The sequence below is a fragment of the Argiope bruennichi genome, chromosome 2, assembly GCF_947563725.1.
Source record: "Argiope bruennichi chromosome 2, qqArgBrue1.1, whole genome shotgun sequence".
Taxonomy (NCBI): Eukaryota; Metazoa; Arthropoda; class Arachnida; order Araneae; family Araneidae; genus Argiope; species Argiope bruennichi.
The window spans coordinates 133,404,273-133,431,724 of NC_079152.1; the positions used below are offsets into that span (position 1 = coordinate 133,404,273).

General features: G+C 26.3%; 1 protein-coding gene across 2 annotated transcripts in view; it reads left to right on the forward strand.

The window, feature by feature from the left end:
* The first annotated feature begins 5,052 nt into the window (after window positions 1-5,052).
* The window catches only part of LOC129957460 (histone acetyltransferase KAT6B-like), a 39,180-nt gene continuing 16,780 nt past the window's right edge, over window positions 5,053-27,452 (forward strand). Inside the window, exons 1-10 of one of the 2 annotated variants that reach the window (XM_056069785.1) lie at window positions 5,053-5,353; window positions 11,174-11,288; window positions 12,370-12,451; window positions 12,988-13,144; window positions 15,790-16,859; window positions 18,818-18,906; window positions 19,705-19,820; window positions 20,611-20,683; window positions 26,258-26,488; window positions 27,324-27,417. In XM_056069785.1, the coding sequence (XP_055925760.1) occupies window positions 12,412-12,451; window positions 12,988-13,144; window positions 15,790-16,859; window positions 18,818-18,906; window positions 19,705-19,820; window positions 20,611-20,683; window positions 26,258-26,488; window positions 27,324-27,417 (1,870 nt within the window). In that variant the 5' untranslated portion in view covers window positions 5,053-5,353; window positions 11,174-11,288; window positions 12,370-12,411. The remainder of the gene's footprint in view (window positions 5,354-11,173; window positions 11,289-12,369; window positions 12,452-12,987; window positions 13,145-15,789; window positions 16,860-18,817; window positions 18,907-19,704; window positions 19,821-20,610; window positions 20,684-26,257; window positions 26,489-27,323; window positions 27,418-27,452) is intronic. The other variant, XM_056069777.1, reaches the window with a different exon arrangement.

The following is a 27,452-nucleotide window of genomic DNA, read 5'->3' on the forward strand; positions in this document are numbered from 1 at the left end:
GCAAAATATTCAAGAAATGCTCATTTTAGTAGAATATAATTAAGAAGGAAATCAAATTGTAAAATATCTGCGACATTTAAGAAATCGGCACAAGATCCTTCTGGAAAGAACTAAAAAAAAAAGACTATATAATTTTTTAAAAAAAAATTTTAATGGTTGAAAATTTTGGATTTTCTAGCAGTAAAATGTTACAAACTCTAGTTACTATGGGAAAATATTTTTAATAATAATAATGAATAAATTTTAATAATAAACTAAATTTTGAAAATTGGAGCAATACAGCGAATCGTACTTATATAATTTTTATATTTAATTTTAAATTTATTTTAGACTAGCCGCCTTTAATGGCCAGATGTTTGGTCGAGAATGTCAATTGTGTGTCGGAGAGTTGAAAAAAAGTACACTATTTGATATTCGACAGAACAAAGCAAATGGTTTGAATTTTAGTGCAATGGTTAAATATGTTGTAAAATGCTCATAAAATATTTTTAAAAATTGTGGGAAAATTTATACGGCAAAAAGTTGGTATTATTAAAAAGACATTATTTGAATTTTCAAATTATGTAAAAGTAACTTTTGTTCCTTAATTTTTTCAGAATTTATCATGGAAAAGCTCTACAATTTCGCTTAATTTTTAATTAATAAAATTTTCAACAAAAAAATTATCATCCTGATGATCTCCTTCCTACCCTTCAAAGAATATATGTGCCAAGTTTGATACTCTAAATCAAATGGTATGACTTTCGGAGCGCCAATCTCATTAATCTTTATTATTAGTTGAGATACTATTGTTACAGAACTTCCTCCACTAAGTCCGTAAAGTCAACGGGTTCTCTTGTAGTGGGTGTATGATGTAACACTATCAACAGGCCTTAGTAGTAAACAATGACTTTATTAACACGAAGAAAAGAATATACAGACAACAAATATACACCAACAAAATACACGTACACACACAATACCAAGTAGAACACTACAACAAACAGTAGCCCACAAGGTGTAATCGGTTGTAATAAATGGCACAAAAAGCGGCAAAACAGGATTCAGCAGAAGGAGGGAATCTACGTAGCTACTCTGTCTCTCCAAATGCCTACAATTATCCACTCTCTCCTCGCTTTAACTTTATCCAACTACTGACTCACTACTACACGACTGGCTACTCCTCACACGACTCGAGGCTGCTTCTACAATAAACACCAAGACTCGCACACAGCTCAATTAAGCAATCGCTTGATCTCCACATAATACCTACTCTTCGCTGGACTGATTTAATTAATTCGCCATTGACTCGCTATGAGACTCTAAACCTCTTTCCATGATTGTCTTCGGCTTGAAATACCGGTCTTTTATGTTTCCTGCAGCAAGGCATAGGAGGTTCTGGAACAATGAAGCATATCTCAGCTTCTATTGGCTATATCGTCAAGATTCTTGAAGATTCTAGTAGTATCTATTTTGTCGCAGAGTTCGTCGCCAAGCCCTGGGATCACTGATCCGGCATCCGATCAGCATCTATCAGAGCTTATTGTAAAACAGTGATTGATCTAATCGTGCTGGGAAACAACATTATAGATTTGAACAATATCTAAAAAAAACCATTAGTCACTTCTGACGAAAAATTGGTTCGCTGGGATTTATAGAAGCTAAAAATTTCATTCAAATATTAAGATTAAATGGTTTCTTCCGAGCAAAATATTTTTAAATTTAAAATTTTAACTGACATTTAACTCACTTATTTAGATCCTTACAGCAGGCTGTTCATTGTGCGTTGTATTTCCTTAATTTTTGCCTTTAGCTTTGTACATCCAGCTATATTACAAGAAAAAGCAACGGCACTTAAATACGAGTATACTTTGAAATATTTTTTGTCATTATTTGATTCTGAAGTTACATCTTAATGGCAAGTATAAAAAAATTAAGCGGGAGGGGGGGGGGAGATGTATATTAAAAACATTCTTTTAAACTCAAACCTACTCAACAGGAAGAAATGAGTGAACTTTCTTTTTTTAATCCTATTATCTTAATTCTCATTAACAATGAGTTAAAAAGCCAGGAAGAAATATAAGCAGCAACTCTAAAAACAATTAGAGTTTTTGAGTTCTAAAAGGCACTTAAAATGTTTTCATGAAAATTTATTAAAAATAAAAATATACTACAAAAATTATCATTGAAAAGATAGTTGAATTTTAAGATGATGTAAAAATCATTTTTGTTATCAGGGAAAAACTGCAAAATCTCGCTTAATTTTCAATTAATTAAAATTTCAAAAAATATAATTTCGGAATGCACATTCTCACCCTCCAAAATTCTTGCGTGTCAAGTTTTGTAGCTCTAAGTCAAACGATCTAGTCCGTAGAGCACCAACATAAGCAAATAAACACGTTCTTTATTTTTAGTAGACATAAGTTGTCTTTGGCTGCAAGCTAGTTCGCAGGGATTAATAGTAGCTAAAACTTTTAATTATATGTTACGTAGCTCACTCTTGATGGCTTCCTCAAGAAAGTATTTTTAAACTTTATTGACAGATAAAACGTATAATTTTAAAAGCCTTACACCGTTCAATTCATTTCGTAAACTTTTTACCACTTCACCTAAAATGTGAATTTTAATTTGAAAAAGTGAAAACGCATAAAAGTTCACTTAATATCAAAAGTTTCCTAGTGAAGTGAGAGTATCATTCAACTTTGAGTTTTATCTGTAATACAGAATAGCTTTCATAATTTGTGCAATAATTCAGAGGATTATTGTATCAAAATTTATCTGATTCAACAAAAAAAAAAAAAAAAATTCATTGCGCTGAAATAAAGCAATTTTAAAGTGGTAAGAAGGATAATATTTTTATGCTTCCAATTATGTCTAATTAAAGAACGTGTTTAAAAATGGACGAAATTTCAAAACATTTCGCCATTTCTAACTTAAAAAGTTAAAGCTTAATTGTAAGTATAACAAACTTCAAAAAGTACATTAAAAGTATACTTTAAAGCGAAACCTACTTATTAGTAAAATAATTCTTATCTTTGTATTTTCATCATCAAAATTGGGAAGAAAACCTGAACGAAATACAAAGAACAACAATTAAAACGATCTATTTCACTTCACTATTGATATATACTGCTGTAAAATTTTTTTAAAAAATGATTAAAAGTGCAAAAAATTGTATTAATATAATGGTATTATTGAAAGAATCTTTTTTAAATTTTAAAATGATGTAAAAATAATTTTTATAATTTTAAACATAAAAGTTTCAACAAATAAGATTAATTTTTTAAAAAATGATGAGAAACAAACATAAATCGGCCGATGTGCTAAATCTTGTAATAAATCATTGGAAAAAATGGAAAATCAGTTCTGTGTACAGGATATATCTTGAGTGAGTCAACTGTTTTTAACATTATATATAGGTTCAAGAAAACAAATAGTGTTGAAAAGGAGCAAATATCAGGGCATCCAAGGACATTTAATGAATGTGAAAAGAAGTGGGTTGTGAAACAAGTTCACATTAATCCAAAAACTCGTGCAGTAAAATGGACTTTTCAATGTAAAAGTACATTTGAAAAATCTGTAAATCCTGAGACTATTTGGAATGTTTTAAGAAAACATGAATATCATGGACCAAAGAAAGCCCTACTTTAGCAAAGCAAATCGTCAAGCTAAAGTGGCATTTGCTATAATGTATGTAAAGCAGCCAAAAGAATTTTAAGAAAATGTAACTTTTATTGATGAAAGCAAATATAACACTTTCGGATCAGATGACGAAAACAAGCGAAATTTAAAGCAAAGTGTGAGCAAACTGGGAATCTCAAGACCTTCTAAATTGTACCAAAATAATAACCCGCAACAAACTCCTGATATTTGCGAGTTATGGGTCCTCTACCACTGTCCTAGTGTTACTAAGACTCCTGCAACAAGTCCAAACCTTAATCCCATTGAGCATGTGTGGGATTGTTTGCAGCAAAAACTATATGGACGTCAAATTTCTAACAAGCAGGATTTAAGAAAATATTTGGTCAAGGAATGGGCCAAAATCGATGGATCATTTTGCAAAAAAATTGGCCTAATCCATGGCAAATAGACAACGAGAGGTCATAAAAAGCAAGGGCGGCTCAGCAAGATATTAATTTTAAGTTTGCATTGTTTTTCTTAATTTATTCGGAAGTGTATCAATGCTTTTCTAAGCACGATTTTTGATTTGATTTCTTTTATTTTCAATTATAACAGTAATTACATTAATATACGAGCTTTGTTTGAATTAAGATTTATATATACATCGAAATAATATTTACTTCTTTGTTTTGGTTTCATTTGTATATTTAGGTAAAATATTATGATAAAAGTCTGTGAATTTGTAGCGTATCTCAAAACTTTTTTGAAAGACTGTATTTTCATTTAGAAGTTTTGATACTTTATATTTTTTAAATTAAACATAATTAAAAATTTTTCCCTGCATTTTTGACGAAAATCAAATTCAACCGAACTAAAACGCTACTTACAATCTGGAATCAAATAAATTTGGACTTGTATAAAACGTGGATGCGCTCAGAATTTTATTAATCTCCATGATGATAATATTACAGTTACAATTTCTTGCAATTTTCCAAGAACTCTCAGTCCTCGGATCTTTCTTTAAGCTTTGACAAGAGTTATTAAAAATGTTATTACGATTTTTTCATTGTTATTTATTCAGTTAATAACGTTTAAAAAGACAAGGATTTTTTTTATTTGTGTGAATATTATTTGCAGTTAATGTTTGAAACAATCGATAATAGTTGTCTTTTTTAAGTTGATATTGAAAATCAATAATATTTAATTCAAAAATTTGCTGCGACTGGAACCGAAACATTTTATTAAGCCTTTTCTTGGGTTTATTTTTTGAATATGATTGAAAAATAATCTTAGATAATTATTTAAATGTAGTTACGTGCTTGCTTACTCTGCAAAATTAAAAAAATTTTAAATTGCCATTGTTTCAAATAAAGTGATAGCAGTTAATTATCTGTGACATTTGCTTATTGAAGTGAAGTGAAACTATGCATACGCGTAAAAGCTCTACAGTTGTCTGCTGTTCAGCCATATTTATTATGAGTTATTATATTACAGTAAACAAAAATTAGCTACAGTAACTGTGAGGCTATTTTTCACAACTATAAGTCACTTATTTTCGCTAAATATGATGACATTTTTCATTTACAATGCATAGAACGTTTGATTTAGTGATATTAAAAATTTTGATTTATTGTTTTTTCTGTGGTGAAATGTTTTAATTTTACGCGCTCTGTGCGTTTTTGAAATAGTGTGGATTAAACGTACCAAATCAATTCTAAACAGTTTTTGAAGAAAATATGGAAGCAGATATACGGTGAGTGATAAAAATAGAATGATTGTTGATGGTAAGCGAGTAATTTGTGGTTTCGGTTTATTTTTTTCTATAATGTTATGTATTTAGTTTTCTCGAACACCTTAGGCTTACAGTGAACAATTGTGAAAATTCTTTTTGCTTTTATGGGACATTTATTGTTATAATTTCATTTTCGTAAAGAAATATATTTCATTTGATTAATAAACGGATTGTTTTTCGACCGTTAATGAGAATATAATGTTAATTGTGTAGTGCCCTCAATTTCTGTATTACTCCGAATTTTTCAATTAATTAATTTCTGCATTCGTTAATATTTACAAAAAATTATTCGATGATCCTGTTGCTTAAATTGTTTGTTACATTTCATTTTCTTTTATGCTTCATACAATTTTCACAAACAAATTTTTTTTTGTTTACATGCATTCAGCTTGTCATTTGTATAGTGGAGCTTGTTTACTATTGTTATACATGGCTAAAAATAATGACTATTTTACATTTCTTTTGTTATCTGTATTCTCTTTAGTACTGTAAATAAAGATTTGCTTTCATATATTGTTAATATTATATTATTAATGCTTACATAATTTATTTTCTTGGGAAATGCTTGTCTCATTTAAGCTTAGATTAATTCAAATGTATTAATATTGCACGTACAAAGCTAAATTTTCACTAAGTGATTTTGTAAACTATATTGCTGTACTTAATATATTGCCGTTACTTAACTAAATGATGCACAAAATTGTATCCTGTATTTGTCTTCTCTTTCCATGTATTATAAATTCCCAATTTCATGAGAAACAATATGTGAAAAAAATAGGGGTTTAATGTAGAGCCTAACTGAAATATATAGTTTTGAAACTCTGAACATCCCCCCCCCCCTCTTCTCCTTTAATAGATATGCATGACGATTATCAGTTAGGGGATTAAATTGAAACTTTAACATTTGAGATGTTGAAGGAATCGAAAATCACGCAAATTATGTTGGCATCAATTCCTTTAATAATTTGAGCATGATAATATTAATAATCTTAAAACTATGTATTATTTTAAATCGTAATTCAGATTTTAATTTTGTTAAATTATTGTAGCATTATTATTATGTTATGTCGTATATTATTCTAATAAAATTGTGGAAGAATATTTGTTATTAATATCTGTTATTTAATTTTTTTATTATATATTGTGGAAAGAAGTTTATAAATTATTTGACAAAAGAAAAACTTGTTTCATGTCACTTTTAAGGTGTTGTTATAATTGAAGGATAGATTGTGTTTTTTATTGTTTTTCTATAAGTGTTTATTTTATTATGAAAGAAAAGAATTAAACCTTAAAGGTATTTATTTGTAAATAAAATTTTTTACTCAATATCATTAATATTTTTTTAAAGCAAACTATTGCATATTTGTGAATATTTCCATTGTATAGATTTTCCAAAATTATTTATTATCGCACATTATTTACTTAATGCTGCATATGCGAGTAATTTGTAATCAGCTGTTTTATTACTGATTATAATTCATGATTAATACTCTCTACCAATATCTCTACTGTAATATAAACCGGAAATAATTTTTGAAATGTTAATAAATATATATTGCAAAATATCACAGATATTGTAACTTACTTTTGACATCTAGTTTAAATTACAATTTGAATTATTTTAATGTAAATAGATTTTTCATTTTATCATATATAATGACCAGTTTTTTTTAATTTTTTATCTTTGTTATCAGAATTACATGTTGATCATTGTTTTATAATACATTAGGATTTTCAATATCTAATCTTCATATTTAATGCATTATTCAATATAGTTTGATTGTACTAGCAGATAACTATTTTTTATATTTCAAAATGTATGCTGTTAAGCTACAATGAATAATTATATATTACAATGAATTTTCTTTTGTGCATAACTGTGCATTTGACATAATTGAAGCCTCAAGTTTATATGTACATTTAGATGATTGGCACATAACAACTGACAAATGGCATTTTCCATTCAAAATATTCTATTTATTCATATATTTTATATTTATATGCTTGGGAATTTCATTAGCTTAGCCCTAATCAAGAAATGGGCGCTCTTTTTTTTTTTCCCCCTCTTTTCTTCCTTCCTTTTTTTTTTTTTTTTTTTGCCCTCTATTAAGCTTAAATTCTTACAATATTTGTCAATTGTTATTCAATATTTTGACACTAGAAATGAGAAGGATTTAACATCAATTTAATATGCTTTTCTCCACTTAATATAAGAGTATTGATTTAGGAAGGGGCTTCTAATTTATCCCTTTTTAAAACACTATTATCTTTTTTTGAATTTTTTTTTATCTTATGAAAAAGCAAATTTTAATCTGTAGTAATGAGTACTATATATTTTCATTGTGCGTAATATTTAATCAAACTATTAAAAATATGTTATAGGAAGTGGTTTGAGGAGACATCATTACAGATTAGGAGGATGTCATTTTCTAATTTTTCTTATAAGTAGGAATTAGCTGCGATTGCTTCAATTTTGATATGGACCGATAAAAAAAACTATATTTCCTTATTTAATGCAAAGCTAAACTGCAGTGCTTCAATCAGTGATTTTGAGTTTAAATTCAAACTATTATGTGTTACAATGAATAATAATTTGAAGCTGTCTTTTGAATTTTAATTGAAATTTAAGACAATGGGGCAGTGATGAAAATTTAGGTTATATTGTTTGATTAGGAAATAGACTTTGTTTATAAATAAATAAAAAAAAACCATTAGAATTTCAGTTAGAGAAAGCTTAAAAATGTACATGATTAGAAAAATGTATTTTGAAATATTTGCAAACAGTATTGTGTCACATAATGGGTGAGCCATCAATATTGAATACATATTCTTTTAAATTCTGTTTTGATATTTATGTAAATCCCAAAAATTTCTCTTAATTTGGCTATTTTGAATTATTTAAGAATTAGAATCATTAGTAAAGTATACCTTTTTAAAAATTTGTTATTCATGTGAAAATATCTGGAATTCTATAAATTTCTTTAATTATTTGATATTTTTAGTGTTCTTAATCTTTAAAAATTTGACATTTCCTGGAAGTGTTAATTATGCTAATTATTAATGGAAAAATTGAAGATTATATCTTTAGCTTATATGAATGTTCTTCTTGATCTCAGTCAAAGCTTCTCTGTCCCTTTTTTTAACTTTTGCTGGTTTAACTTGAAAAACCTTTCTCGCAATTGATCTTTCTCTTTTATTGTATGCAGGGGTGTTTGTGCTCCGGGAAAACCCCGGAATTCCGGGGATTTTGAACTTCCGATACCCGGAAATTCCGGGGATCGTCGTTCAAAAGGAAGTAGGAATAATAATGAATTATTTATTTTTATCTGGGTAATTTTGTTTGCTTTGAAAGCAGAAAACGCAAGGTCAGTGTGTGTGGTGAAAAGTTTTCCTTTCTTTCTCCAAAGGCAGTGATAATGCCTGAAAAGGGGGAAAAAACTTCTTTTTTGTTCTTTCCTTATTGCGAGTTATGACTCATTCCCCCGGTTCTCGGACATTCTCTTCTGGATTCTTTTCGGCAAGTAGGCGCGGCAGAAAAAAAAAGGGAGAGACTTCGTTAGACCATATGTGCGATCACGTGACCTGGGTTCTAAGGTCTTAATTTTGCAAAAAAAGTAATTCATTGAACTTTTATAATTAGATCATTCAATACTTCATAATCGTAATTTTTTATTTCTCCCCCCCCCCCTTCTCGAAACTCCAAAAGGTCGGTAGTAAGTCCGTAAAAGTTTCAGGGGATTTTTTGGAGTCCCACAAACACCCCTGTGTATGCTACTCTTCATTCTAGTTTAAAAGTGAATGAATGAATTTTTTTACCTTCGGAAGGGACTATGGATGAAATATCAAGATGTTGATAAATACCACAATGGAAACTTTCTAATTGTCTTCTTCAATACTACTTCAATTATATATATCAAATTATCATTATTATTGTCATAGCTCTCTCTTTAATGATACCCTGAAAAATTAGTCTTAGCACTTCAATAGCCAATTAAAAGTTTTTACTAAAATAATAATTTTTATTGAAATTAAGTTGAAAAATTAAGAAGGAAAAAAATTGTCGAATATTATATTTGATTGAATGAGTGGTCAGTTTCACTTTTTACCTGATGGTGAGGTACTTTTAGTGTCTTAGATGTACAAGTTTTCGAAGATTTACAGATGAACATAAATAAGGTGAAAAATAAAGGTACTTGAAAAATATACTAACCAATATAATGATTAATTCATGTTATAATATTTGTAATTGAATTAAATCATTTTGTATTTTATGCATAAATGTCATGTGATGGTTTAAAGAAATATTATTCTAGTTAGTTATCATGTAACATTATTATGAGAAAAATTAATTTTGAAAACAGAATTGCAACTTTAAAAATTTTATTTTTATTTAATTGTATATTTCCTGCTTATTAAAATAAGTTATTTTAAAATTTGACCAGATTTTTATTCTAATTAATAAAACTGCAATTTAAACTACTTCAAATATATTTTATGAATAATTTCCTGTGCTTATTTTTCATGCATATACATCCTCAGGAAATTAAACAAATGTTGATTTAAATTTAGCATTTAAATAATATTATGAGTAATTCACTTGGTTACAAACTTATTATAAACTTTAGAATTTTGTGGTCGTGCCAACCATTACCTACCTATCGCGATAAGTTCGTTTGCGCAGTTGCCCCTGGTGCAACATGGTAACGAAGTTAGCCTTTGTACTAAAAATAATTTAGCTGAAAGGTCTGCATATGTAAATGTGCTGAAAAGTTATGCAAAGTATTTTAAATTATTTTTAGGCTGTGTTTCTTCTTTTTCTGGCATATAAACCCCTGCGAGCGAATCTGGAGAAATTTTTTCATCTGACCGAATAAGCTATACATGCGTATTTAGAACCGAGGGGAATAAGCTGTGTTGCTGTTATTGGCATGTGTCCATGCTTGGGTGCTGGAGACTTGGGAGAATGTATCCCTAAATAATCTTTCCTGAGGAGAAAACAGTAAAAAAAATTGCTTGGACTTTTTTTGGTAGCTATTTTTGGAGATGGTCACATCTTTCTTTCTTTCTTTTTTTTTTTTTATCTTTTTTTTATGACAACTTTGAAAAAGTCCTGTAAACATAATTAAGGTAAATTATGTTTTGTTTCTAAAATATCTTTTCTTGTTGGGTATTATTCTTCAGTGCATCTGTTGATGGAATTTCTAGATAATATAAAAAATTTTCTTAAAAAATCAGTTTTTTTTTTTTTTTTTTTCTCAAAGAACATAAATTTACAAAATGAAAATTTATATTATAGTATTATATTTTTTCTCATTTTAGTTATTACTTGTGTGAAATTTTTTATTGTTGCCTTCCTGATGAAATAACCAGGATATTTTACATCAAATTCTACATCCTATATTTCTTTATGATCGATCATATATATATTTATAATATATATTTGGAAATTCCTTACAATGTTTTAAATTTTAGCTGAAAGTAAAAAAGTTAAGAAATTTTATGTTAACAGTTATTTTTAAAATTATTTTCCTTTGCTCCTTACATTTATTTAGATTTATACACTTTTTTATTGAAAAATGAAATGAAATGCCATTCTGTGTTATTCTAAATGTTTATTGAAATAATTCTTGTGATGAATATAAAAAAAATATTGGAAAAAATATATAAAGCAATTGTGCAATTTTTAAAAACATTGCATATTTGTATTTTAATAAGTGTTTTGTGTATATAATATATATATATTTCCAGTATAATGAATGCTTATAATTTATTGTATTACAGTTTCTCCCTCCCCCAAAATATAGTTATGGTTTGTCTCACCAAGGAGCTCCATTCAGGCACAATTAATTTATTGTTAGCATCTGTGTGTTAAAGGCATGGCTGCTGGGACCAAATTGTAAATATGCAGTTTTTTAATAATTTAGAATTTTGTATGGAAATGTTTCAATTTTTCATAAATTTTAATTTTTAAAAATTTAATGGAATTAATCAAATATATATTATTAGAGGAAATAAGATATCAGCATATGATTTGTAAAAAAGCATTAACATAACTAATGATTTTTAAAAAATTATATAATTCTTTTAGCTCATTCTCTTGATTAACTTTTGTAAACATAAATTTATATCCCATATATGTTTTGTCTTCTTCTGTTCTTCTTGTAGCTGTTTCTTGAAAGGAAAATGAATTTCTATAATGTATATAAACAAAAAGCATTATTTTCGAGAAATGGGTTTTACTTTAAGTTGTTTAGGATATATGATAGACATATTTTAATCATTTATTTAATTAACTCATTAATAAATTTATAATTTAACCTATATTTTTTTACGTATGTATATGTATGTGGATTTTTTTTTTTTTCAATTTTGTAATCGGACATATAGGTACTCGTAATTAAAGCCCACTATTAAGAGACTTATTTCAATAATAAAATATATAATATAATACCTGCTGTGCTAATATTTGAAGATTGTAATAGATATAGTGTTTTTTTGTGGAATAAAGATAAATACAATTAATATCAAACGTTTTCACAAATGATGAATTATATTTATTTATATATTTGTGTTTTAGAAAAATGATAATATCTTCTTTTTCATCTAAAAGGTTATTTCATTTTGACATTATTTGCAACAAAATTGATAAAAATTTGAGGATTTAGATTAATTTTTTGCTGTGTTCTTTCGCTAAATAGAGTTTTAATAATGAAATATAAAGCAAGCATGGTATATATTAAAATTATTCCTTGTTTTTTTTTTTAATTAGAAATGTTTTCCTTAAAAGAAATATTTTTTCTCCTCTACATTTAAGAGAATAAGACTCAGTTGTTTACTTCTATTGTGTTTTGGAGATGGTATACCCCCAAAATATTAGAGAAATATGTAATATGTTCATAATGTCTATAGAATAAGTAAATATGTGCTATTTTTTATTAAAAAAAATATAATATCTTAAAATTTTGTTTCTTTTTCAGAAGGATTTAATAGTTTGCATCAAATGCAAACCCTCTGTTCACATGGGTTGTTCGGACCTCCCTTGTTCAAAATTGGAAACATGTATGTGTAAGGTTTTAAATATAATATTAAAAAATAATCCTTTATGTATACTTTATTAAAGTAAACTTATCTCATGGGCTGTTATGGCTTGGTCATATGGTCTAAACTTGAGGATCAGAGGGTTTCAGCAAAGAACCATGATGCAAAAGGATCTAGTGCACATTAAAACCATTAATAGTCAAATGTCTTTACTTTGATGTGGTTTGAAAGTTTGAAGAAGTAGATGCTTGTTAAGGTGTTGCCCTCATTATCCAATTACAGTTCAAATTTACTGAAATCCCAAAATAGCTCTTACTTTGTTACAAAAAGCAATGCAAATATTTTGAAACTAAAACTCTTCTCAGCTTGATTTAGTGTAATTACTGTTCTTATTGTTGATAAACAAATTAGTTACTTAAGTTGTTGAAGTGAAGTATCTCATTTTTCATAAATTTTTTTAGTAATGTATATTTTACAATTAATTACAATTTTTAGATAAGTTTCTATTAGTGTTTTGAATATTATTAGCAATCAAATTACTTTTTAAATATTTATAGATTCTTTGTCGTGTAGTACTTGCACTGACAGACAAACTATGAGGTTTAAAAGCAACAAAGGCTCTGCACCTGCTGAAGCTAATAAGCAGCAAGAGAAAAAAGAAGCAGCTTCCACTTCAGGAAGCTCTCCTTCTTCTACTTTCTGTTCTACTAAGACGTGAGTTTTTCAAGATTATTTATCATTATTTATGAATCATTTTGAAGCAATGATATGTGTGTTATGTTTAGTTTATGAATTATTATTAATTGCCATTTTATTTAAATCTGATTTGTTTTATGAAATTTTGGGTTTACATTTGTGATATTTATTTTTATTGCAGTGTAGGAAAATATTTAAGTGGATTTGGGTATTTGAGATTTTGATGTAACAGTCATATTTGATGATACTTTGCCTTGTATATGGTTAAAAAACAGAACATCCAGTTGTTTAAAATCAATCGAGCCCTCAGATATAGAAAGATAAAACAGTTTGCTAAAAGTGAAAATAAATAATAGATGCAATTTGTAGTTTTTATGAAAAACATTTAAAGCAAAATATATGGTTGATGAATTTAAATACATATTAAAAAGTATGTAGCATTTAAAAAAATTAAAAAATATTGGCAGATAGTTTAATAGTATTGCTTCCATTAGCAATTCACCTTTTTAAAATTATATCCAAAACATTACTCTCATTTTTCAAGTTTTTTTGCAGCGAATATTGTTGCACAATGTATCGTCCTTTAGGGAAAGGAGGTACAAATGATGATGCTTATTTCTTGGATATGAATAATTAAATTTATAAATAATTTTTACTGTAAAAAGTCAAAAACACAAAAGTTGCAAAGAATCAAGCTTGTATATCTTAGTCACAATAGATCATAAATTATTTTATGATAGCATGAATTACAAATATCACAGAGCTGATTTGGATTTACTGTGTTCAAATTACACAACAAATTGTAAAATTAAAATTTAGAATAGTTATTTGCCATTTATAGAATATCTAAGTTAAAGTACAGAACTTTCTAGAAATTTCACATTTTCCTTTTGGCATCAAAATTTTGTCAAGGCAGATTTACTGCCCTAATATTTATTCCTTCTTGTCTGCTTCTCTTTTAAATGATTGTCAGTAATTTCTTCTCTTCTTTATCTAATCCCTTTAATTCTGAAATTAATTTTCTTTTGTTATCTTAAAGTGGTTATATTTTGTTTCTTTAAGTAAATTCTTCAGTAATCTGCAAATTAATTGTACTTTTTTTTTTACAATTCTTTTATAAAATGCATGATTAGCATATCAGATAACTAATCTAAGGAACCTACCTTAGTCACTAAAAGTGTAACATGGGAATATCCATTATTTATCTAAACACAGTGTGGAATTTCTGTATTTACTAATCATGTCTGTGTTGCCCACAAATTCTAACAAATTCAGTTTAAAGATGATTCTGAGCTCTGCTTTTTTTCCATTATTTATTAATACACACAAACTATGATACAAAATATATAAAAAGAATAAATATGATATAATTGAAATTACTTTCCTAAAGCCGGATTCTAATTTGTACCTACAATTTCTACCTGGGGAGGATTAAATTTGGTTTTAATCTGCCAAAAACTAAATCCATTTCTAACGATGGGAGCTATTTTATTTTTCTCTTAACTTTTTTCTTTAAAGGAAAGTTACTATAGTTTTTGCTCCATATATATTACAATCTGTCAGGCAATTCTATATCTCCCAAAAATTTATCGCTTTTTTGTAAAAGAAATCGGACTGTAATCTTTTTATTTGAAAACTAGATAAGTTATTTTAACATATTACTAAAAGACTTGATATTTTGAACTCAGTTCTTCAAAAGCGTTGGTACAAGTCTAGTAATTGTATTGCTTAGAAGGCTTCCTCAACTTCTGTTATTCACCGTTTCATTATCTGTAATTTTTACATAGGTTAATAATGGTAGTGTAGAATTATCAGTTATTTATTTGATTAATTAGTACTGTATTATATAAAAATCAGCAGGTGTTTTGAGATATCTTTTCCAAAGAGTCTGGTAAAAAGTTTTATTTAATTAAAATTATACTTTAAATATTTAAATAAGTATACTCTTAACTATGATTGTAAAGTTAGAATATTATTTAATTTATTTTGGGTAGTAATAGATGATTAATGCTGACTGTACATTAAATTAAAATTGCTGTAATTTTTTTTATTTATTCTCTAAATCTGAGGTTCTAATGAAGAGGGTGGGGTGCTAGAGCTTTCTAAGGGATTATAATGGATACAAATCAACAATATTTTAATATTTTTCATGATTAACTATTTTGAAATGATGCCACTGGAATGTTTTACTTATAAAACAGGCAAAAAAAGGATGAGAATCTGTGTGTAATATTGAATAAATAAAAAGTTATTTATTAATTTTTTTAAGCCATTCATTTAAGCTTTTATGAAAAACTCCTCATGAAGTTGGGTTTCTGTGAACTATTTCGTTCTGTATAGATTGTGAAAAAAGAATATATATATATATATATATATATATATATATATATATATATATATATATATATTATTGTGGAATTAAATAATAATAAATAAAAATAAATAATAAAAATCTGGCATACCATTTGAAATAAGATTTTGTCAGAGTAATTTTAAAGTTCTATTAATTTTAATTTTTGAAGCACTCATATAAAAATGGTGGGATTTTATTAGATTATTCTTTTTATTTATAATTCATTGATTTTATTTTTAGTTTCATTATAAAATTACTATGACTGGACATTAAATATTTATTAAAATTGCATTACGTGTTCCTTTATTAGGTGGCCATCTTTTCAAATCCCATTGAAGAAGCAGTGGCACAGGCGGCAGGCTTTCATGGATAATCTTGATTCTGAGTCGGAGAAAGTAAATCCATTCTTAGCTGCACTGGAAAACAAGAAGCCTGAACCATTTTCTAATTGTCTAAAAGATCTTGACAAATCATCTAATGAAACATTTGTGAAAACAAACCACTTTCCAATTCAACCTTTTTCATCTCAAAATATTGGATTTTTTCGTCCAAAACCCAAAGGGTTGGTGGATGGACTTTCACGATTTTTCACACCAACCAACAAACGGAAGTCTCGTGTGGCAATTTCATCTCTAGGTGATTCTCTTACTTTAGATGAAGAGATCCAAGCATCACACCCAGCTGAAAACAGTTTCTCAGGGACAAGGCTTTGTGATCAAACACTAACAGACAATACGAGGAATTCTAGTATTGTGGCTGAAAGCAAACTTCTGATAAATCGTGATGTGTCCACTGTACCTTCTGCAAATAATAGTTCCCCGTCCAATCTGCAAGCATCTTTGAATGCAAGTTCATCATCTACACCTACTTTAAATTTGCTCCAGTCAGTGAAACCCAATGGTAGTGGTCAGTTGAAGAATTTATTCGATAGTCTGTCTCATCTCTATACAGCTTCTACTGATTCTCGCAAGCGAGGATCAAAAACTTCTGTAAATAATGTGTCGTCCCCAAAAAGGCATTGTAAAAAACCTAGTAGTACCTGTACTGATAAAGATTTTAATCCTTCATTGTTTTGTGATAGGAATAGTACCGGTGATGCATTATTTAGTAAAGATAAAGTGTCAGAAATTGATGAAGATGATAAACAGACTGGTCTTGAATCGGATGCTTCTTCATCATTTGTGTCTAGTGATTGCTCAGTGAGCATTAAAAAACAAGAACGTTTTAAAATTGAAGGATCACTTTCAACATTTGCTCAAAGTGATACCTTAAACTATTCGCAGCTATTCTCATCAGTGCCTGAAAATAGGATCTTTGGGTCCCCTGCTGTGCAGAGAGATGACCTGTCGGTCTCAAGTGTCTGTAAAACAGAAATTGAAGGTAAGCTAAAAACTTTGTTGTGTTGAGAGACTTTCTGTCTGAAATTTTATGTGTTATATTTTTATATGTATGCATTTTTTTTTTTTTAATGTATTTCAGTAGTTAATAAAAAAGGCATTTATCTGTAAAAGCTGCACTCTGTTTTCTCCATTTATTTTAATTGTACTTTGATAATGTTCTGATTCTCAAAATTTTATTACTTTTTCTGTTATTTCAGTATCAGTCTTAATAAATACAGAATATCACATTTGCAGCAATTTAGAAAATGAAAAGTGTAATTTTAATTGTTGTCTCGGCACAAAACTGCTCAATTAAACATATTGTGGAAAAGTTCGTCTGCTGTACAAATATTTAGATTGATATGTCATACCAGCATATATATATATATATATATAATCATTGTTATAACTAGTGCTAAAAAAATAATGAACCTTATCTGTTTTGGGTAAAACTTGAAGTATGATTTTTTTTTCACACCTCTTAAGATAATTTACTGAAAGGCCTTCACAAATTTAGTTTGTTTGAAAGAAAATGTCATATAAAAATTAAAATTTTTATTATATTGACACATAAATAAAAAAAAAATCTTTTAATGATAACATTTTATCCATACAAAAATTCATGTATCATAATTTTTTGTCAGACTAAAAAAGGCTTAAGTGTAGTATTTTCAAAATTGGAACTTTTTGTAATTGGAATGTTTTATTAAGATTATTAGTACAAACATATAGATTGCATAAGAATCCAAGATTCTGATGCTTAGAAGGAATTACCAGTTTTCTTTTAATTATTTTGTATGTATTTTATTCATATCAATAAATATTATCTCATTTTTTCTTCTTTTTTAATGCATCAGTTTTATTTTCTAATAACTTAATAATTAGGATCATGTGGAGTATGCAAAACCTCAATTTGGATAACATAACAAATTTGTCTTGAATAAATTTTACAAGTCTTATTTATATATGTTCAGAATGACAAATATTTATTATTAAAAAATTATAACAATACTTTATTATAATAATGTGCAAAATTTAAATCTGTACCTGTGTATTCTGTTATTTTTTATTAGAAATATATTTCAAAGCTGTTTTAGAATTGTTTCATTTGTTTCAAAAAACAAAATTCTTTCAAGTTGGTTAAATAATTTGTAATGATTAGTATATGAATTAATTATTTCTCTCTATGTATCTCTCTTCATATGCATATGAGAGAGAGGAATATATTATAAAAAAGTTTTGCTGCATTTAACTCCAATCTTAACTACTCATTAAAAATGCTTCTGTAATACTAATCAAACCAATAATTTAATTATTTCTTTACAAGTATTGGTTTCTCAACTTATCTATAAAACTATTTTGCCAAATTTGTTTTTAAAAGCTTAGTCCCCATGTTTAGATTCATTCAGTTTTTTTTTTTTTTTTTTTCTCCCTTATTAAAAATTTGCATTTACAGTATTGTTTAGCCTTTTTTGATGATTAAGGGTTTTGATGTATTCCCGAAATTTATGCTTTAGATTATTCTATTTTAGTATTGATTTTGCACATAAAATGTACTTTGTTTATCCATCAAACACTGGTACACTTCAACCATTTTTTTTTTTTTTCCTTAATTATGAAGTAAAGTGTCTTGATATTATATTCTGCTATTTTTTTAAAATTTCATATACCATCTTACTGCAACTTAATAAAATTTTCTTGTAGCTATTTTTAGAAAATCAAGTTTACAATCCTATAAAAAATTGAATAACAAATATCATATTCAGATTTCTTAATAGCTGTAAATTCATTTGTCTGGCTTTATTTATTTGATAGTTTTGCATTTTTAATAACCTGATTAATTTGCATTTTTAATTTTGCTTCTGAGGTTCTTTTGAGTATTATTTTCTAGAAAAAATTAATTCCAGTGTTTCCATTAAGATATTTTAAATATAATTTTTTTTTTTTTTTTCTCTACAGATAATGACAAAAACACAGAAAATTTATCTATAAATATTACGGAAGATGATGAACTTTTATTTAAGAAAGTTCAGGAACTTGCTGAACAAGTAAGTTTTTCCAGATGCAAGAATTTTTGTATATTTATACTTTTATAAAACACTTATGCTTGAAAAATATTGCATTATTTAAAAATATTGCTTATTTCTTCTAATTATTGTTTTGTCATCAATTTTTATTATTTATTAATCAATCATTTGTATGCTTATGTAACATTTATTCCCTCTGACTAAATTATCCTGAAATGTACATTTCTTTCGTTTTGTTTAAAATATTAAAATTTAATTTGGTATTTTAATATTAAGCAGTTTGATATATTCCTGTGACGGAAAATTTGTTTTGTCATTTCTGTTTACTGTGTTTCATTTTTGAACATTTTTATTATGATTTTACAGTATTGAAACTCTTTTGTTTGAGATATGTAGAATTGCACAAAATTTGCTACGCAATTAATCTTTTCAAATAACTATTTCTTTTGGTATCTAAATAAAATAACTGTCTAAATCTGGAACAATTTTGGAAAGGTTCTTATTATAAAATATTATTTTGACCTGTTAAGGGGGAAAAAAATATCATTTTTTTTTATTGGCAAAACAATCTTTAATGTACTTTTTCTGAAGAATTAGTTGACTGAAAACAAAGAGCTTAAAAGGAACTTAATTGTTGATTGCAAATTATAGTAATAATAGCATGTACGTGTTTTATAGAATAATAAATTTATTTTTGACATGTCAAATTGCATTAGTTTTCTCATATCCATTTTTGATTGATGCTTTTCCTTTTAGTTTTATTTGTTGTGCTAATTCATAATGGTCAGGATCATTCAGAGATAAATATTATTTTTATAGATATATGAACCTAAATGTGGGTTAGCACCAGTATCTCGGAAACCAGCTTTATTGCAGTTCGGGAAATATGAGATATCTGTACTTTATACTTCACCTTATCCTAAAGAATATTTAAGGTAATTTTACCATTTCAATTTTGCATTTACATTATAGTCTTATTTTCTTTCTGTGTAATCAAGGTTTAGAAATTTCTTTCTGTAAAACAAATGTTTTTTTTTTTTTTTTTTTTTTTTTTTTTTTACCTTTTTCCTGTAGAAAATATTCTATTTTAACTTCTTATGAACAATTATTTAGAAATATAAACTGTAAAAGGAATAATTATGGCTGTTATTATATTTTAGATTGCATTATCCTTTGGTAATCAGCTAAACAGAAAAATGATTAAAACTTGATCTTATTCTTTTTTTAAAACAGTAGTAACTTTCTTTTGTTTAATGTGTTCAAGCTAAAGGCATCTTATTAAGGAGAACAAGTTCTCGGATAATTTATCTTTTGTTTAATCTGCCAAACAGTGAAACATTATTCAGTATTTTGATATTTAATAAATTATTTAATTCGATTAATAAATTTACCTTTTGCTAAAATATCCAAAAAAAAATGCTGCAAGAACAATTCAAAATTTTAAAAAATATCAAAGCCAAACTTATGTTTACATCTAAGGTACAGTTATCGCGTGGAGATTGGAAATGTAAAATCGTTTAAGTATCATCCTTATCTTGGTTTTTTAAAAAAATAAAGCTATACATAAGTGTATGTATAAAATGCAGCAACATGTTAAAAATATAACAAAAATAAGTTTATATCTAGATAGTTATTTATGTATTTTATTTATAAATTCCTAAAATTATATATCTAATGGAAAAATTTGTTGCATCAATAGTGTGTAATTATATATATATATTCCAGATTAAATAAACTTTATTTGTGTGAATTTTGTCTGAAGTTTATGAAGACCATGAAAACCCTTCAAAGACATTTGGTAAGTTTTTAAAAAGAAATTTTCAGCATATATTTCTTGTTTATTTAAAAAAATTTTTTACTTGGCATAATGCAGTTTAATTTTTGATGGGAAAATGTTTATAAGTATGCTAGTTCTATTGTTATTCATTTATAAGAATTGTTCAATTTTTCACTCAACTTTGCTTATATTATTAGTTTGTTTTACTATCACCAAATTAATTTATTTTTACTATGTTATTAATTAAAATGTATATCTCAATTTTTAATTTATTGGGAAATTTTAATATGTATTTTTTTTAACCGTTTTTAGTGAAATTTTTCTGTTTTTAAAAAATAAATACATGTGTCTGCAAAAAGCAATTTATATTTAATCCTACTCTGAATGTTATTTTTATTTTTCAGTTATAATTGTATAAGTTTATGTAGTAAATATAAGGAATGCTGTAAATATAATTTTCAGATTTATTATTTTATTTGATTAATTAAAATTGGCATCTGTTATTTAATTAAAAATTGGACAAATAATTTTCATTAATTATAAAATAGTAATTTTGAAAATTTTCTGTTTCAAGCCAGAATAATAGTAAATAAAATGTAGCATTATTCAACATTTGTACTTTTCAAGAATTTAGGTAAATATTTATGTAAATCATATGAAAGTGTAAATCAAGGAATGTCATTTATATCATGTGAAATGAATTAAATGTTTCACATATGCATTTTTAATACTATAGTATATTTTTAATGCTTATCTGTAAATATCTACTATAAATTCTTTGTTGATATTATTCTGCTTTTATATTTCTGCTTATGTACTGTCTTAGAAAAGATTAGTTAAAATATTATGTAATATATTATTTATTTTTCTCAGTTTTGTTCTGTATTGCCTAAGTTGCAATAAATGTTCTTTTTATATGAAATACTTCAATAATTATTATTGTATTTACAGTATTAACAAATATTTATTCCAGATGAAAAACACAACTACTACTTCCTATAAAAATATACCATTAAAAATGAATTTCTCTTTGCATTTCTCATTCCTTATGCTCCTTGTTTGCCTTTTAAATTCAAAGAGATTATCAAAATTATTTTCAATCCCCCCCTACAAATTATTCTCAAGTTTCTTGGTGGTGTTGATGATATTTTCCTTTGATCTTCATCCCTTAATACACTTTTAAATTGTTTGATAAGGCAGAGCTTCATCATTGCAATATATCACCGAAGGTTAACCTGTTATTTCTTGATTTCATTATTTATTGTATTCCTAAATTAATATATACCCTCTTTCAACATATTGATTTATCAAAACTTCTCCAAGAAAGAGGAATTTTCTCTTCGTTTGCTAAATTTTATTTATATAATAAAAATGTTTTTTCTACCAATAAAGTAATTGAAATATAATGATATTAAAATAATTTCAATGGGGAGTGTTGAAGTAGCATTTTGTTTGAGCTATATCTGTGTTTCTCAGTATATCATACTGTTTTATTTTTTCAATAATGGAGTTAAATTTTTAAAATGTTACATTCTTTAATGCTTTTTCAGTCCCTTTCATCCTTTCCATTTACAAAAAATATTTTTGCTTTGTTCATGCTAAATTAAGTAGTTTGATCAATCACAAGTATGAATTCAAATGTCATAAAAAATAAAGTTTATGAATAGCATAATTTTTATTTCAAAAGTATTAATGACAGATGTAGATTAAATATGCTGTTAGAATTTGAAATCGGTCTGTAGATAAAAATTCAAAGGGCACACCACAACTAAACTCGAACATAAAATTTCAGAAAATGGAAATAGTAATTCCTAAAGATGTCTGAATGTTAAGTATTATGAGTTTGAACACATTTGAGGAAGAATATTGCAATACGCCAAGAGTTTTGAAAAAGGTTTTCTGAAAGGTTTCAGTTAAGTCAGAAATACACAGACAAATTTTAAAAAAAAAAAAAAAAATGCTCCCATATACATCATTAATATTTGTGAAAATGTAACCAACATCCAAACAAAACACTTATATTTCGTAACACTAATGTCATTTCCAGTTATTTTATTAATATTTAGGTATATTGTGAAGATCAAATTCTAAAATTGAAAATAAGAATGTTAAAATGTTTTGTATGAAAACAATTATAGATTAACTCTGAAAAATAAATCTTATCAGAAGGATAAAAAATATATATGTTAATAAAATATATAAATATCATACATTTTAATTGGTGGGATATTGTAGAAAATTCAAATGATTGAATATCAAAAAATGAAAAAAGAAAAAGCTTTTTTAAATTGTGAAAATATGTTAAAGTAATGCACCGTGTTAATTCAATCTGAAATAAGGCAAAGAAAAAGCATTTATCACTCCGCTATATATTCTTAATAGCCGCCTTTTGCGACCAGCCGGTTCGCCAATCTCAATGCACATTAAAATTTTAATAAATAAATATTTTATGGAGCTCTCATCTTAATTGCTTCTTCATTAAAATACTTTAAAACTTCAAATTTTAATAGTCATATAATTCACTCATAATATTATAAAGGCCTTCAGCCATAACGTAATATGTATCTCTCTAATTTTCTGTTGGCTCCTGTAGAATTTATGCTTTAAATTAAAGTGGAAATGGTTAAATAGCAATTAATATAAGGACATTTCTTATTAATTTTTTTTAAATATGAGTACTGAAAACAGAGTCGCTGAGTTTTTAAACCTTATGGGCACTAAAGAATATTTTTCTTAATTTGCATAATATCTCAAGAAGTTTTCAACAAATTTTTCTCAGATTCATCATGAACAGATCGATTAATTAACAATGTTTAGTTTTAAATGCATCAAACACTAAAAAAATAAATAGAATCGTTTGAAATAATCTGTCAAAAACATATTAAGCCTTCAAAACCAAGTTGAAAATAGTTGTCAATAATCAGAACACAATGCATATGTGTGAATTTTCAACGTCAATTATGGCAACGCAAATATGTGAATTTTCTACTCCAGTTGGGGTAACGCTATGCAGATTAGAAATTTTTAATTTCCTTTATTCTGTTTTATTTTAATTCAAAAGTACTTCAGAATGAATCTGAACGATCGATTAATTAACAATGTTTAACTTTAAATGCATCAAACCGTAAGAAAATAAACAGAATCCTCTGAAATAATCTGCCAAAAATTTCTTAAGCCTATCCTCTTTAGCGTAGGGAAAAAAACAACTGAAGCCTTACTCATTTGGCAATAGGGAAATGAAAAGATTTTTTTGGCGCAAAAGTTAGTTTTTAATTAATAATTAAAATTCTAATTAAAAATTCAAAAAAAGGGACCTCAGGTGCACATTCTCGACCTCCAAGGTATGCATGTGCCAAATTCGGTAGCTGTAGGTCAAACGATCTCCTGTAGAGTGCCAACGCACACACACACATTGAGCTTTATATAAGTATAGATTAACATTGCTCATTTTATCAACACAGAACCAGTTTTATTTCCATGCTACCAAAACAAAAAGAAAAATATTGTCCGGGTTGATTTTCTATTCTCCAGAAAGTTTGATTAGCATTGAGTGCTTGACCAAATTTGATAAGCATTAAAATTTAAATAGTTATCAAATGACAAGTAAACTGATCTATCATTATGAATAATCTTTATCATGAATGAAAATTAAAAAATTAATAATAAACAATGTATAATGAAATAACAATGATGTAATGCTTTTAGGGGTATAATGCTAAATTATAAAGCTACAAAGAAAAATTATATATATTTGAAAACATAAAGAAGCATATGAAATAAAAAGAAAAAGGAACAAAAAAAGAAAAACAATAAACATTCTAACATATATTCCACTCATATACAATATGATATATATATAATAAAAGTATATCAGTATATCAATCCATCCACATATATGCCCTTCCTGAAGTGATTTCAAAGCATTGCCTCCAAATCCAAACAGAAGATGCTCCCTATCTTGTTCACAATCAGTATTGACAAGTATTGAAAGTTCAATCAAGATTTATAAGAATTAAAAAATTTAGATAGTGATCCACTGGTGGGTGAACCAATCTGCAATTAAATTTAATTTTTAACATAGATAAAAGTCAATATAATGAACAATATATTATAAAACAGATATAAACAATATTTTTAAAAGCATAAAGTTTGAGAATTAATATATTTTTGAGAATTTAAAAGCATATTGTAAGAAAAGAAAATGAACAAAAAAAATTCTTATACCTTAAATAAAGCTTAATTTCTTAAAAAATCTTTAAGAAAATTGTAGGAAATTTTAAATTCCAGAAACAATTTTGGAATTTCGAAGATAAAATTTATGAAATTTCAATCTGCATCAAAAATTTCATCATTCATCAAATAGTGCGTAAATTTGTAATATTAATTTTTCACATTTTTATTCTTTAATAATATTTTTCTGTTTATGTTGCTTTCATACTTTTATTATTACTAATAAATCAGCTTATTATCTCAAACAAGAAACATAGTACAATTTAAATTGTTATTCTTTTAACATATAAGCATTAAATTTTGAATGATGTTATAAATATTTTTAAAAAAAGGTAAATTGAACTGTATATATAAGCAAATAGTATGTATATGCATATAGTATAATAAAATCTTTTATGTTTTAAATTTTCTTCTTAATAAATATAATTGCATGCATAGAATTTTAAATTATATTTTTTAATGAACAATAAATGCTATAATTTGAAAAAAACTTTTGACTCAAATGATCTTGTAAATTTAAAGCTAAATTTGAAATCTATATAAATATTTGTTTTGAATGCTTGATATAAAATAGACAAGAATCAACCAACAACTTATTAAATTTTGTTTTCATTTCTGATTAATGTGTCAATTCAGTTTGCCATATAAAGTTTTTTTCATTTATATATCAGCTTTGCATAAAATACAATAGTTACTTTTGAATAAAAAATATATTTAATTTTTGACAATATATTTTTTTCATGTTTTTATTCCAAAGCATACAATTTTGATTTGCCTTTTTACAGAATAATTAAATCAGAATGGAGTTTGGAAGTGCAATTCAAGAGTAAAAAATACAATTATTAAAACTTTGCAAACAATTGTGAGATGTATCATTGATAAAAGTTTAAGTAAAGCTTCAAAAACAAAAATTAACCGTGCACATTGGATCGCAATTTATTGTGCGGCCCAATTCATCATCATGATATCGATAAATTAGCACAGCTCTATTGTTTGATATGGCGTAAATATTAGGAAAACTAAAATTTTGTAGGAAAATTCAGAGAAAGGCCAAGCAAAGATCATTGTGAAGGGCAGGAAAATATAAAAATGCGGTAATATTGAATTTTGTGAAGAATACAAAGATTTTGTTTTTTGTAGTATAATTAGATATTTGTTTAACGCATGGGAGTTTTATTGTAATTAATTAAAAATTTTGAATTATTTAAAAATTTGCAGAAAAGTTAAGATATGCAGAATTTTTAACTCTGTTTTGTACATTTTAATGTATACAGTCTAACTGAAAATAAAAAATAAACAGTTTTAAATTGAAACTATGCCTTTCTTCATAAATCAAAACTAATATAATGTATTTATTTTTTTCAGTTAAAATGTTCTGTAAGGCACCCTCCAGCAGATGAAATATACAGGAAAGGCGATTTAAGTATTTTTGAAGTTGATGGTGGACTTAACAAAACATACTGTCAAAATTTATGTTTGCTTGCTAAGCTTTTTCTAGATCATAAAACATTGTTTTTTGATGTGGAACCATTTCTATTTTATGTCCTAACTAAGAATGACAAAAAAGGATGTCATTTAATAGGCTATTTTTCAAAAGTAAGTTTATTACTGATACTTTTGGACATTTTAAGCTAAATTTTTTATGAAGACTTGTATTTTATATATTACAAATTTCTTTAATTTATAGAATAGCTGATTATTTGTAATATTAAAATTGTTATGTTCAATTTGTTATTTTAGCACTTTCTTTTGCCGAGATTTGAAGTATAATTGAAGCTGAGGATTTAATTTTCTTTTATAACCAGACATTAAATATCAGGTTATTGAAAGAGTCTTAGTGAGGAAGAAGTTAACTATTTTATGGTTTTTACAGGTACATTTAATATGAAAAATGTTTGATAGTGCTTTTTTTTTCCCTCAACATTTTTTTTAGTATATGAAAGAAGGTTTTAGATAAAAAAAATATTTGCAAATCTATGAAATAAAAAAAGGGGGAGGTCTTGATTTTGGACAAAATATATATAAATAGCTGAATTCAAAAAGAAAAAAAAAAGTAACTGAAGTTGTTACTTTTTTTTACTTAAACAAGAGAATATCCTAGAATGAAGTTTATATGGGCCGAATTGAGCTAAAAATTAAGTTTAAATTAGATTTTAAAATATTATTACATAGATATATAATATAAAGTAGATGCGAGTTAAGCAAGTATAGTGATATTAAAGACATTGAATTTAAAATTATCCAAAAAATGAATTTTCAGTAGAATAGTCTTTAGAAGTCTTGTATTTAGACAATTCTTTTGTGTGTGTTACTGCTATAAATGAATTATATTTTTTATAGAGAAATGTTTGTATAATTTAAATATTATTTAGATTTAAAATATTAGATTCTTATTTACATCCTAAATGTTTTATTTATTTATTTACTGTAGGAACGATTTTGTCAGCAAAGATATAATGTATCGTGTGTTATGGTATTGCCTCAACATCAAAGGCAGGGTTATGGAAGATTTCTTATTGATTTCAGTAAGCTGAGTTTTAATTTTTAGAAAGTTGCTAAA